The sequence below is a fragment of the Anastrepha ludens genome, chromosome 2, assembly GCF_028408465.1.
Source record: "Anastrepha ludens isolate Willacy chromosome 2, idAnaLude1.1, whole genome shotgun sequence".
NCBI lineage: Eukaryota > Metazoa > Arthropoda > Insecta > Diptera > Tephritidae > Anastrepha > Anastrepha ludens.
This window is the reverse complement of record NC_071498.1, coordinates 88715983-88730019: the sequence shown is the minus strand read 5'-3', so window position 1 is coordinate 88730019 and position 14037 is coordinate 88715983. Positions and strand designations below refer to the sequence as shown.

The 14037-nt window shown below is 35.8% G+C and overlaps 1 protein-coding gene across 3 annotated transcripts in view; it reads right to left on the bottom strand.

Annotated features, from left to right (window-relative positions):
* LOC128854727 (titin) overlaps nt 1-14037 on the bottom strand; it is a 210627-nt gene that overhangs the window by 64238 nt on the left and 132352 nt on the right. For all 3 annotated transcript variants that reach the window (XM_054089038.1, XM_054089040.1, XM_054089037.1), the window contains one exon: nt 1599-1768. In XM_054089038.1, the coding sequence (XP_053945013.1) occupies nt 1599-1768 (170 nt within the window). The remainder of the gene's footprint in view (nt 1-1598; nt 1769-14037) is intronic.

Sequence of the window (14037 nt, the reverse complement as noted above, 5' to 3'; positions counted from 1 at the left end):
AAAAAGTAGTAGTAAGCGATGGACAATATTTTGAATATTAAATTTGTAACCATTTTACGTCAATAAAGTTTCAAATTTCGAAAAAAAACCGCACGAACTTATTCATAGTCCTATTAGTTAAAAAAAAACTAAAAAACTCGCTTTTATTGCTAATCGAACTAAAAGGTAGAAAATAAATTTTAATGACAAAGGGGCCCATAATGAAGTAATAGCAAATCGAACGATCAGTCATAGTCAATTACCTCAGAACAGAATTATAACAAAAATTAAGATACAAATAGAGTAATTCAAATTAGAGTTAAAAGCGTGGGATGCATTTTGCTTCACTTTCATAACCCTCTGTACATAGGTAGTTGCCAATAGAATGATTGTAATATTTACTAAATAATATTATTCACCCTATCGGAAGATCTATAATTTTTGAAAGTGGCGTCGTTCCTCAATCATATTTGGAACTTGTGAACTGGACAGCGTCCCTATATAAAAAGACAAGACATAATGATTTCCATCACTCAACTCGAAATCTTATTCAATTCACTAAGTGCATGTAAAATTGGGCGTTACGTGTACCATTTTGATCAAAAAGTTCTCGGAAGGTATTCGAAAAATTCCAAATATAAATTAAATCTTTAAAAGTGATTTTAACTCCCCTGGTACATCGGCACCTAGGTCTCTTTTATACGTTGTAGTTTTCAGGTTTCCACACAGAGAACCAAACATGTTTAAACATTTGCTTTCAGTTATTTATTTTTTATTTTTTGAATTTTTTAAAATCATTGCCTATCTTTTTACCCTCTTTTAAGGTTCGCTGGACATTGATAAAGTTTGTCGATGTTTAGTCTGTTCAAAAAGTAATGTTCGGTCATTCTCTGCTTATAAGCAACCTAAACCCAACAATTGGACAACTCATTCAATACGCTAACTGCATCTTCTGGAACTTGTTTAAATTGATAAAATTTTACCCAATATGCGCACAATTGCCCTTTATTACAACTCCGTTACGGTGTTTGTATTTGTACATAGGAAATATTTTCTTCAAAGGAAAACTATATAAAAAGTTACTAGTAATTTATTCATTAGCAAACTTAGTGAAGTTGCAAGATTTTTTGTTTATTTTGCGTGCTTGTTAATGAATGCCAACGCTATCAATTTGCAACATTTGACACGCCCACTGCCCATTAGTTGGCAAGAGTAGTTCAGAGAAGAAGTAAGACACGCAGAAATGAGTGGCAAGGATAGTAAAACAAAAACAAAACGTAAAATTAAAGCAGTGCAGATTGCAGTCAAGTGAATTAAAAGTGCGAGTAAATGGAAAGCGACCGGAACGCGCTGGCACCCCTTCATATACCAAATTAAGGGTGGCCACCATTGGTCAGCACAGTGCCGCAAGCCAAGGGCTTTGCGCAATAGTTAATGCAACAATGTATGTGTGAGTGTGTGTGCTCGCGGGAGGCCAGTGCCAACCACTTGAATAGGTCGAGTTCAATTACGTCGCTTCACTGTGACTCATTGCATAGCTATTTACTATTTTTCCTACTACTATGTATTTATGTATGTATGCATATGTATTTAACGTATGTATGTGTGTGTCTAATTACCTCCGTTGAGTGCAGTCGCGCGGGCAATTCCGTTTGCTCGCCGGACGAGTTAAATGTCCATGTAAATGCCTCCGCTGGCGGTGATGAATCCACTTCACATTTTAGCATCAGAGTTTCATGCTTCAGGGCGCCCAGTAGCTCTTCATGATCGGTGGCACAAATGGGTGCAACTGCAAGAAATAAAAAAACATGAAATCGGGCAAAAGTTGAAAAAGGAAAGTTGGAAAAGTGAATACACAGATGAGAATAAAAGGGCATGAAAGGCCATGAAAGGAAACTTTTATATGTGCGTATGTATGTAGAATAAATTTACAAGGGTGTTAAAGAGTTATCGCGTGGGTGTGTGGCTCTCATCTTTTGTTTGCAAGACAAAACCGTGAGTGCGAGCAGCAAAAACACGCTAGTAAACAAAGTAACCAAACAAAAACGAGTGAGGCACAAAAATTGCTGCTTACGGATGTCCAACGCTTCGCATAATGTAATGAATGCAGTGGTGCATTTGCGGAAGCTCCCCTGCTGCATCCTACAGCACACAACCCCTGTTTTCGTCTTCAACTTGGTCATACCTTTTTCATAATCTCGTTTCATTTCTTTTAAAAATTGCTGCTTTTGTCTTTTTGTGTTTGCACCATTGGTCGCTATTTTTTCGCCTTTCATTATTCTTTTGCTCTATTCTTTTTGTATTTTCATTTTTCATTTTCCAGTTATTTTCCGCGTTTTTTGCTTTTGCAAGTGTAATTAGCCTGAAAGTCGCCGCGTTGGCTTGAAATTGCAATTAAGTATCAAGTCAGCATGTGAAAGGCAACTGGCAGCGGGAACATCAGCAAAAACAGAGCATACCCGTTCACAAGCAACTGCAGCAGGAAGCAGAAAACAGAAAATAGCAAACAACGAAGGCACCGCATTCGCTGGTATTTGTTTCAAACTAAAAAGCATTCAGTGCAATTTTTCGCTGCCACTTAATTTTTTCGCATTTTTTCTTGTAGTTTTTGGAATTTATATAATTCATTCGTTGTTGTTTTTGTCTTCTGACATAGCTGAAAATGCAACTATTTTCGTACGCCAAATTTGCTGTTGGAGTTTTAATGCGACTTTAAAGGTTCTAAGTGCGTTATGAATATTTTAATGTGATATAAACTGAATATCCTCTTTTCAGCGAGTGCGAAACGTCTTATACATCACCTTTAAAATGAGTTAAATTGAATTTCAAATAGAAATTCCTATTGTAATAAGTGTTAAAATATTCGTTGCAAATGGGACTAATAAAAAGTAGAAGAAAATAATTGAAAATATTTAGCAGTATGAAAATTGTTATAACCTTTAACTGGCATAAAAATTAAATTAAATAATGTAAACGGGGCAAAAATTAGCCTTGAGCCGCTACAGTTAAAAGTGGCCGGATGTTTTAGTGGACACAGAATGAATGAAAAGTATAAAAAGGGACACCTATTAACCAGTGGCAGCATCATATTTTATACGCCACTTTAATATTTCATCTTTCATTTAAACACTCATACAATTTTATTTCCATCCCTCAATTAGTTTTGGTTTTAAAAGCTATTTCAAGTTGGCGTGTCGTGTATTTGCTTTTACAATGGAAAGCACCGAATATTGTGCAGTGATAAAATTCTTTGTTTTGGAACGTATAACGGCAAACATTAATAAAAAGTATTATGAAAGTGTTAAAGGATCTGCTCATCTTTTTCACACTCCATTGATAGATTCCCCATTTCGAAATCTGGTAAAGATTTTTAATCTATATTTAATGTTGGTTGTCAAATCAAGTTAACTGGAAAATATGTTTCACAAGGTTCTTTGTTGCCCTTCAGCAGCAAAAGTAAATAAAATTTATGAATTAAGTACGATTTTTCATTCTTTTATAAGGAAAAAAGGTAAATAAATATGCTTACTTAATTAAATATTGCTGCCGCCGTAGCTCAATGAGTTGGTGCGTTACTACCATTCGGAAGGGCGCAGGCCCGTACATGCAGCAAGAAATTATAAAAAAATTCCGAGTGCATTTCTGCCATAAGAAACCTCCTCAAAATTATTTGCCGCTTGGAAAAAGATCAAGACGCATACCGCAAATAGGAGGAGGAGCTCGGCCAATCACCCGTGAAGGGTGATTATATGTATATACATGTTTATATATATATTTATATATATATATGTATATATTATATATCTCGACAACAACGAAATTCACGAAATTTTTAGTATAAATATCGGTTTTTTTTAGGAACTAAAATGAATATCAACCAAGGGCGACTACTTAATACAAAAATTCAAAAACTTAATTTTGGTATGTAACTGTTGCTAAGGGGTCCTGGAGGTCTAGAGTTTTCAAAAAATCGATTTTTTGATATTTCGTAAATATACTATCAAATTTGTGGAAGGATATTCCCAGTATTTTCGATTCTACAGCCATTTTCGCAGGAAGAGTTAGATTCGTCACGCGGCCACTCTCAAAACTTTAAACTCAATTATCTCAAAACTACTTTTTTCGGCCTATTCCACAGAATCGTCTGAACTTTTGGTATGTCGTTCACAACATCAATGGGTATCGGCTCTACTAGAATCATATTATTATTTTAATCATTCCGTATTTTTTCGATTAAAAATCTGAAAAAACTCCGACTTTTAGAGTGTCAGATTCAAAACCGCGCCGTTTTGTCAAATGTTTTTTGTTTTTTTTTTTTAGTACGGGACATAGCTACAGTCATACTTATTATTATTATTTTTGGTTTTTGTGTTTAAGATAAATAGAAGAGCCAAAATGGTCAACATCGTTCAGGTCCAATTTTTCGGGAGGGTCAACTTCAGCGCCATTTTTAAAATCATTAAAATTAAAACAAAAAAATCCATTTTTGTATGTAAAAGAAGTTAAATAAAAAGCCTAAAAAATTTAAATATCGTTTCTCATTTTTTTATTGTAAAAAAAAATTCCTGAAAATACACTACCTTTTCGAGCTCTGGACCACCGAGACCCCTTAACTCTTGTCATCTAAAACTGTTATGGATCAACCTTTTGCGATAACACTTATAACTGCTATGGGCCTATATTATCTGTTAGACCGATATACATATCTTGCAACAAAACTTAAATAATCTTGGAAATGGAGTTGCTGCCATAAACTATCTAAGCTAACTATTGAATAGGTTAGGTTGAAGCGGTTGTGCCCTGTGTAACACAATCAGGCTCATAGCCCATTGCGATGCCGCGTGGGAAACTTGTTTTTTCTCTCCAAAGCCAAATTTCAAAAATGTACCAATTTTCAAACCATTTTAGAATATCTCTGATTTCCACAGTATTGTGATCTTCCAACTCACTAAAAATTGTGTAATCTAGAAAATCTAGTAGAACAGGAGAGGGCAAGGGCAGTCTGCCCCTTTTCGTCATCTAGAGAGCTTCTGTGTAAGTCTTGTGTTTGTACGTCCCGTTGTAACTGAAATCAGTGTGCTAAAACTGTGCTTACTTAGGCTTAGCAGAGATTCTGCGCGATTAGAATTGAGAGTTGGCCACAATTTCCGTGCGGTTCTGCAGCTGGTTTCATTACGCCAACCTTCATTCGCTGTTCTTACAATTTCCTCAGAAATAAGTTGCTTACAAGTCCGTACGTCTGTGCACACATCAGCCAACTTAGTGCCAAGTCTTGCTAGTTCATTAGCCCTGCAGTTACTCACAATGCCACAATGGTTACGAACACATGCTACCTTTGCGTGAAATGACTCAGCCATCTAGCTAAGAGATTTGCGGAATTTCATAGCTAATTTGGAGGTTATCGACTGCTCTATAAGAGGTTCTATCGCCGTTCGGCTATCAGTGAAAATGCAAATACCATCTCCAGGTATCGTATCGCACTGTATCAGTGTCACGGCTTTTACCACTGCCATAAGTTAAGCCTGAAAGACACTAAAGTAGTAGGGAAGCCGAAAACTAAAAGATATACCCAGATGTTCGGAATATACACTTCCACCCATCCTGCGCTCAAGCTTTGAGCCATCTTTTGATACAATATATGGATGGACTTGCCTTGCCCTACATCGTCTCGTTCCCACTATTCCCTTCAGGGTAGTAATGTCGTGAATGTTGTATTGGCAATTGTAGTCCGTGTTTGACCACTTACTCAAAGTGATCACTCTTATTGCCGTACTGCACGCGATACATCTTGCCAGCATATCTACCGGGAGGAGGTTTAATGATTGTGTGGTTCACATTGCACCGGTTATGGGAACCCTTTCCAAGGGCATTCCACTTTACTACAATACCATAATAGAGAGTTTATCTAAGTACGGCTGTGTAGAGCCAACGTATTATTGTGGGTTCCCACCACAATTTTTTCCAATTAGACTTTCGCAGGAGTATCACGCCTTCATTGCTTTACGTACTCTTTCTGCGACTGTGTGCTCCCAATTTAGGTTCTTATCCAGTACAAGGCCAAGATATTTAACCCTTTTCTGTTACTCCAAAGGGTTTCCCCCTAGGAATATTTGTTTAAGAGCAGGTGTTTTATGTTTCCTGATACATTTTTTCCGCATTTATGATACTTCTAGTCCTCGACTTTTACATATTTACACTAATTTTATGATTTTATAAATACAATACTACTTCTGCCGGATTTTCTGCCTAAAATGGCCAATACTTATTTTATAGGATTTGAGATTTTCAGATCCGAGCCATTCTGAACAACTTCGCTAAAGAAATTTTTGTCGAAAAAACCAGCCAAATAGGAGTTAGAAACCATAAAATGGGATATGATCCTTGGAAGCAAAATGGAAAAAAAATTGTATGAAGACGTACAGAGAAAATATAAACCAGAGAATGCATAAAAAATATAGAACACAGTTTTCTAGTGTTATTTATTCGCTCATTTGCACTCACTTTACATTTTTTGTATACTTAGTTATGATAAACTTTAATGGACTATATAATTATTTACATACCCATTTTTTTTTAAATTTCTGATTAAAATGTTTGAAACATTGATTTATACGATAATTGTTGTAGAATGTTCTATATTTTTTGAAAATGAATAAAAATTACAGCAACAAACAAAAAACCGTCAAAACTGGTCAAAATGTTGTGAAAATAAAAGTCCGTAGGCGTAAATCAATTTCTGAAATAGTTAAATATATCCTTAAAGACAACTCTGCTTTTGTCTAGTTCCCGAAAACCCTTATCTTGTTTTACTTTTTTCTGCTCAAATCGGAAGCCGATCCGATTTCTGCAAATAACTGCATTTATTTTCTAAAAAACTTCCGTCTTCTTTAACCCACTGCCAGTGGAAAAAATAATTTTTGTTTTTTAATTAAATCACAGACGCACACATACCTACTTTTTACGTCGCTTACCGCCACTCCTACATGAATTTTTTGTCTGCTAACTAATTGATGCGCCAGGCGAGCACTACGTGCCTCTTTGACGGTCCACTATTACCTGCTGTCATTTGCTGCTCGATTCGTTCGAGCGCCGAGAAAAACAATTATCCAATTTCTTCATCTTACTTTTAAAATTAAAGTAAACTAGCCATTTTTGTTTTTCCTTCTCATTCCATTCCTTAATTCACGCTGCTGGAGCGAATATTATGCAACTGCTGTTTTTTCTAGCTAATAGCATCATCAGCTCTTTTCCCGCTTCATTTAGTTCATTCATGCAAACATACATATAGACATATATACATGTGTATGCATGTGTATTTGGAACGTCTGTATGTATGTATATGTAGATGCATGCTACTTGAAAAGTCGGATTAAGTTCTTGGACAGTTGGAAGGACAGCAGAAAAATTGTAATTTTTCACTTCGGCATCTTGCTTTTGCTTTCAGCTGCAAGATTTGGTGCTGTTATTTTTGCCGCTGCAGCAAGTAAGTTTGAAAAGCACTGACAAGGCGGCATTATATAACTGATGCAATCGTTGCAACAGAGAAATGGTTGAAGAGTTAATATTTTTTTTGTTGGTTAAAGTTCTGTTATCAGCGCTAAGGCTCTAAGATTAGCTTTGGATTCGCGCTTAGAATCCAGATAGTTGTATACATAAACTAAACATATCAAAAATAAAAGGATGTACGAATGTACGAGGGGTGCTTTTTATATTTCGGGATTAGAGAACAAAAACAAATTTTAACCATCGAAAATCACATTATTGTTTTTCAAAATATTCTCCATGAAGATCTATACACTTTTGCATGCGTTTGAACCAATTGTCGAAGCACTTTTGCCACTGTGAATGAGGTACCTCCAAATCATGCATTCTGAGTGCCACAACCGCTTCTTCAGGTGTCGAAAAACGTTGACCTCTCAGTTTGTTTTTTACGTACGGGAATAAAAAGAAGTCATTCGGTGCCAAGTCAGGACTATACGGCGGATGACCCATTAATTCGATGTTTTGGGAGCTCAAAAATGCAGTTGTTTGAGCCGATGTGTGAGAGCTCGCATTGTCCTGGTGAAAAGTGATCCGTCTTTGGCGATTTGTTTTCCTAATTTCTTGGAAGACAACTGGCAAAAAAATGGTTGTTTACCACTCAGAATTTACTGTTCTGCGTTGTTTTAGTGGTACGGTTGCGACATGTCCAGGTTTTCCGAAAAAACAGGCGACCATTTGCTTGGAAGTGCTTCGTGCGCGAACAACTTTTGTGGGAGTTGGCTCATCTTGAAACACCCATACAGTCGACTGCTGTTTACTTTCGGGCTCATACGCGTAAATCCATGATTCATCACCTGTCACGATGTCATAGACGTGTTTCGAAGCCCCGCGATCGTATTTTTTGAGCATTTCCTTCGACCAATCGACACGAGCCTTTTTTTGGGCGATTGACAAATTGTGTGGGATCCAACGCGAACAAATTTTTTTGACAATCAAATGTTTATGCAATATTGAATGTATGCTGGTCCCACTAATTCCTAAGATTATCTCAATCTCACGATAGGTCACATGACGATCTTGCAATATCAGTTCGCGCACAGCATCTGATTTTGGACGACCTTCACGAAATTCGTCTTGGAGTGAACTACGACCACGATTGAATTCACCATACCATCGATAAACACTGGTCCTTGATGGAGCTTCATCGCCAAAAAATGAATTAAGTTCATCCATGCAATGTTGCTGAGTTAATCCACGTCGAAAGTTGTGAAAAATAATCGCACGAAAATGTTCACGATTTAATTCCATTTTTGGACCGAGATGAATCTTTTAAGTTACTGTAAACAACACAAATAGCGCTGGTATTTCAAAACGTTCTTTACGATACAGCTGTCAGTTGCCAGAGTGCAACACCAGGGTTGCCAAATCCCGAAATATAAAGGCACCCCTCGTATATGTATCCCTCCTTTCGAAGATTTCTGAATTCTCAATTCTATTCAGTTTTATTTCGACCGAATCTCTATGAATTTACTGCATTATTGGTTCTGATTGATTTTGGTACTCAGACTACTGAGTATAATGAATGACCTTTGTCCGGAGTGGACAACGCAATCTCACAACCTCTATTTTCTTCCTACCATCGCTGTAAACTGGATTTTACAAATTAAGGTGTTGCAAGCTGGGTGTTGAAATCCCGGAATAGAATTACAAAAAAATGATGACCCAACTAGGTGAAATTACAATTTATTAAAAAATCTTCTCATATAAATAATATTATATTGTAAATTAGAATTTATTGTATCGCTTTCGTAATTAAAACAACGCTTATCAACAAAAAAATTGTTTACACAAATTTTTCAGATTCGTTTTCACATCTAGTGTCAAATTCCCTTTCATGTCTCCTATCTAACATAATAAGCGTACGTGAAAAAACTTGGGAAATACTCGGAGCAATGAGCTAGTAAGAAATTGGTTAATCTTCTATAAACCATCGATATCCGATCATAGGATAATAAGATTTGATATTAGCGACTCACAAACAATTAACAGAATTCTTAGAAACTCAAGAACGGCAGATTGAAGTGAATACATACGAAATCTATAAACGAATACAGGCTAGTAAAGTTTTGATGAGCATATTAGTACGCAATGCAGTTGGAAACCACTGTCGAAAGTGTTAATAAAACCGTTATTACAGGAGAAAAGTTGTCAAATAAGTTGAGTAAATTCTGCTAAATAAGTTCTTTGATGGAACAGAGACCTAGATCAAATAAGGGCCACCGTTCGCAGTCTTCAAAATAGGTAACGCATCAGAATTCGTTTTAGAGGTATGGTTCCTTCAGCAAAGTTTCTTATTTCGATTCCTGGAAATGATTTTCACAGAGCAAGGCGCGATTTTTTGCCTCCCCACAAATCGACCCGGCCTAATGGGCACATATTCACCTTATATTGTTTTGCTCTTCGATTATCTGGATACGCTACGTATTCAAAAAACCGCTAAAATTGCTTATGCTTTTTCTGCCTTGTGTTTGTGCTTTTTTTAACTTGCTTTGATTTGACCAGATAGATTGGTCAATCTAAAATTTCTTTTCCAGAAAATAGCAGCTGTTCCATTTGTCGATTTCATCTACGAATATTCTTCTAAGGGAATAAATTGAAACCCTCTGTAAAGAGACCAGTGCTCATAATAATAGCAGCGCGAAGTCATATATCTAACACAAAGCTTCAAAAAAAAAGCTAAAAAATAAATAAAAACATTAACAAAATTTCAAACTTTTTCATCAGAATTTTTCTGAGTATAAAGTTTTGTAGCATCGCGTTGAATTGAGACAATTTTTTTTTTCGTTGACGAAATTATGCATTTTCTTCCATATAACGGACGTTAATAATTATATGTTTTTTGTAAGAAAAAATGAGCAAAACCGGCAGTAAAAAAAATTTGTAAAAATAAACGCAATTTTTGAGTGATTTCAAAATTGCACTTTATTGTGCCGAAATTTAATGGGTTATAAAACTGCATACCCAAATATTTTTTCAAAATGATTTCATAAAAATTTGTAAAACATGAGCCAAAATAAGTGAGAAATCAACGGAATTTTTGAGCCACTTTATATTTGCCTTTTACTGTATGAAAATGTAATGGGCTATAAAACTGCATGTCCGACAATTTTCAATAAGTTCTAATTAAAAAATTGAAATTATAATCAAAATTTGCTGAATTTCATAAGGTTATTTTAAATAATATGAGGTATGACTTACATTTTTGTAAAAAAATAAAAGAAATAAATGGAAAATAAATATGTTAATAATCAAAACATCGCAACAGTCACTCTGAAATTAGTGTGGGCAGAGGTTTATGCATACATTGCGCTTATCTGGGTCCTGCAGCTGGGGTGCTGATCCTAATATTATAATTTATAGATTTTTAATTTTTGTATTAATTTGTAGAAAAATTACTTTACCAGCTGAAACTCATAAATAAGATATAAAACAGATATCTTCTAGTTCCGGTCGCCCTTGGCAAGCAATGTAAAATCCTGATTAATTTTAAGCATTCAGTATCATGACATAAGTAACCAGCCTGCTCTTTGATAATGAGTGCATAAAGGGGATCGCTAATCTTAGAAAATGGATAATAAAATTGGGGAGAGTCGTGATGGCGTATATACTTTGGTGCACTTCGTAGGGAAAAATAATTTGGTTTGAAAATTAGAGATTTTATATCGGATAATAATTTAAAATTTTATAACGACAGAACTTGCATTTTAAGTTACATCTGGTGTTCTTTAGCTTCATGAAAACTGTTGATATCAAGAACTTTGGTGTGGCAGCTGAAAATGGCAAACTGTGTTGATATTTCTGTTCAGTAAGATTTGGCAAGTAATCATGAATCATTTAATGCCAGAACAACGCGCCCAGGAATTGGAAATATTTACTTAGAAAAAAACTAAAACCGTTCGCGTAATTCTTCGATTACGTGGAACATTTTTCGTAGGAATCTTGGCTTATGTATCTATAAAATATAGCTCGTGCAAGAATTGACGCGAAGTGACCATCGTTTGACTCGCATTTTTGTTGGTTGGGCTCAATTAGATTTATTATTCAGATTTATCGGAAAAAAATACTAAAAACTTGGATTGATCGAATGCACTAGTAACTTCAACATATTCCGGGTATCGTATTCAAAAAATAAATGCCAAATTATAATAGAAAAACTTAATTTCAACAAAATCTCTGTTTTGTGTTATGATTTTAAGTTCTCTAGTTCTTAAAAAAGCAGCCTTTACTTACTTGTAAGATATTATCTAATTTTTTATGGATATTGTAAGATATTAACTAAAGCCTGTGTTGGTAAGTTTCTTTGAAAAATATAAATTGGCCCTTCTAGAAATTCGCACTGAACCGTGTTAACTTAGAATGGAAACGCTAAGCGTAAAGCCCATCAATGTCCCACAACCAAGTTTACTTGAATGAAGGATATACAAATTTATGCATGGAAAAAGTTTACTAATATAATTTTGGTTAGACGCTTGCTCTTTACCAGGCGCTGTGCTTGTGGGTTGCCGCCAAACACCAACTTAAAACAACCGGCGCTCCGGCAGCAAAGATAACAATTTCCATATCAATATTTTTTATGCTTTTGATTTTAATTTATTGTGCGCAACTTGTTTACATTTTGTTGTGCGTTGCAGTCACGCACTTGACGGCACAAACACAAAGGAAGCTTTTCGTATGCATTACTTTTAGTTGCAAATGTTTGCATTTTATTGCACAGTTGGCGCATCTTCCGTTGCGCCATATTATTTCTTTCTTAGACTTCTTCTTCTGCTTAGTGTGCATATCTTCTTTTTTTTTTTGAATATTGTGTAAACAAAAGTCATATAGTTGGCTGAAAAGAAATGTCTGCCAACATCCATGGCAGCAACATGTTCCATTGTTTTTGTTAGTGCACCAAATACAGCATTTATCACTGCCACGAAATATTGCATTTTTTTTTTTAATTATCCAAAATCCAGCGCACAAATCCTTTTATACGCTTATCCGTCCATTTCGTAGTGAGAGAGTCGCGGCGCCCGAAGCTGTACGAGTATAGAAGTGCAAAATCCTCCGCTGAGTTCTTATTGCCATCACTGTCTACCGCGCCGGCTTTTCACGTTATTCTCCAGCCATTTTTATTTTTTAGTTTTTATGCTCTTATTGAGGTCTTTGATTTAGCTCTTTTTTTGTTGGGTTGCTTTAAAGTTTTATTTCTTTTTTTTCGGTTTTCTTTCTTGGCTTTTTTGTTTACTCCATTTTATAAGCGAATTTAAGGCCAGCAACGAAATCTCCATCCAAATGAAACATCTTACTAAACTTTTATGCTTGATCTGCATTTTGTCTATGCACTGTCACTTTACTATTCTTTTCTTATTTCATGGCAGTCTGTGATGGTCGTTCGAACGGTAGTTCAGTCCGCTTAGCTGCTTTTGCTTCACACTTAAGCATACGCACCGCACCTTCTTGTCTGGCAACATATTCTTTCCCTTTCGTTTTGTTGTTTTTTTTTTCTCTTTATTTTTATCCACTAAATGCTTTTTATGAATGCAAAATTGTTCAGCTTAAAACTGGCAGCAGCTTTGGGTGACAAACTTTTAGACGCCACTATCAAAGCTATCTCGTCCTAGCCCCACGTGCCCTTCTAACTCGTAAGTCGCTGGAAAATATTCATTACCGTAAAATGGTTTTCTTTCCTTCCATCTAAGTGCCTGTCTTTCAACGCCTTTTCTGGCATTCCACTTGTACTCTTCTGGACTTGCTTTCTTTTCAGCTTAACTGCACAGCCCCTCACCATTGTCGTGACGTGCTGCTTTAAATGGCCACAGTTACACTTCATTTCATCGTAGTAGCTTCGCTTGCCTTAGTAGCTGTGTATTTTTCTCCACACACACACAAACATGCATATAAATGAGAGCGTTTGAGTCATTCGTTCAGTTGTAAGTTTACTCATTCGTTTATTCATCGCATTATTCGATTCTTTTTTCTTTTCGTTTTGTCCGTTTCTTTTTGGTGGGATTAATCGAGTTGAGAATTTTTTGGTGACCCCTCCGGCTCATTGAGAATCTGCGTATGTACGTATACCATATACTTAGCAGATTGACCGAGTTTAAGGAAATTGCTGGGGGGAAAAGACTTGGACATTTTTATGAGTTTCTGCGTAGATTTGAAAGAAGGATGCCAGTTGCGATTAAGCCAAGCGCGCTCCGCGTGTGAGGAGGTCCTTTGTAGCTGTTGGTAAACGTCTCTTGATGCTTTTCAACCACATATAATGCCTATAAATTAATTTTCTAGCCTATAAAATAATAAAATCGATTGCTCTCACTACTCGTAAAAGCTCTTTGAATCAGTAATTTATTACTTAAAGTGGCATTTAATCCACCTATCGGAAGGTGTATAATTTTTGCAAATGACGTCGTACGTCAATCATATTTGTCCCATGTAAACTAGACACCTGCAGTATACCAAAATATAAGCAATGGAGCGCGTAAAGGTCACTTATTAATATTTCCTTCGCTCAAAATCAAAACAAACATTTTTTTA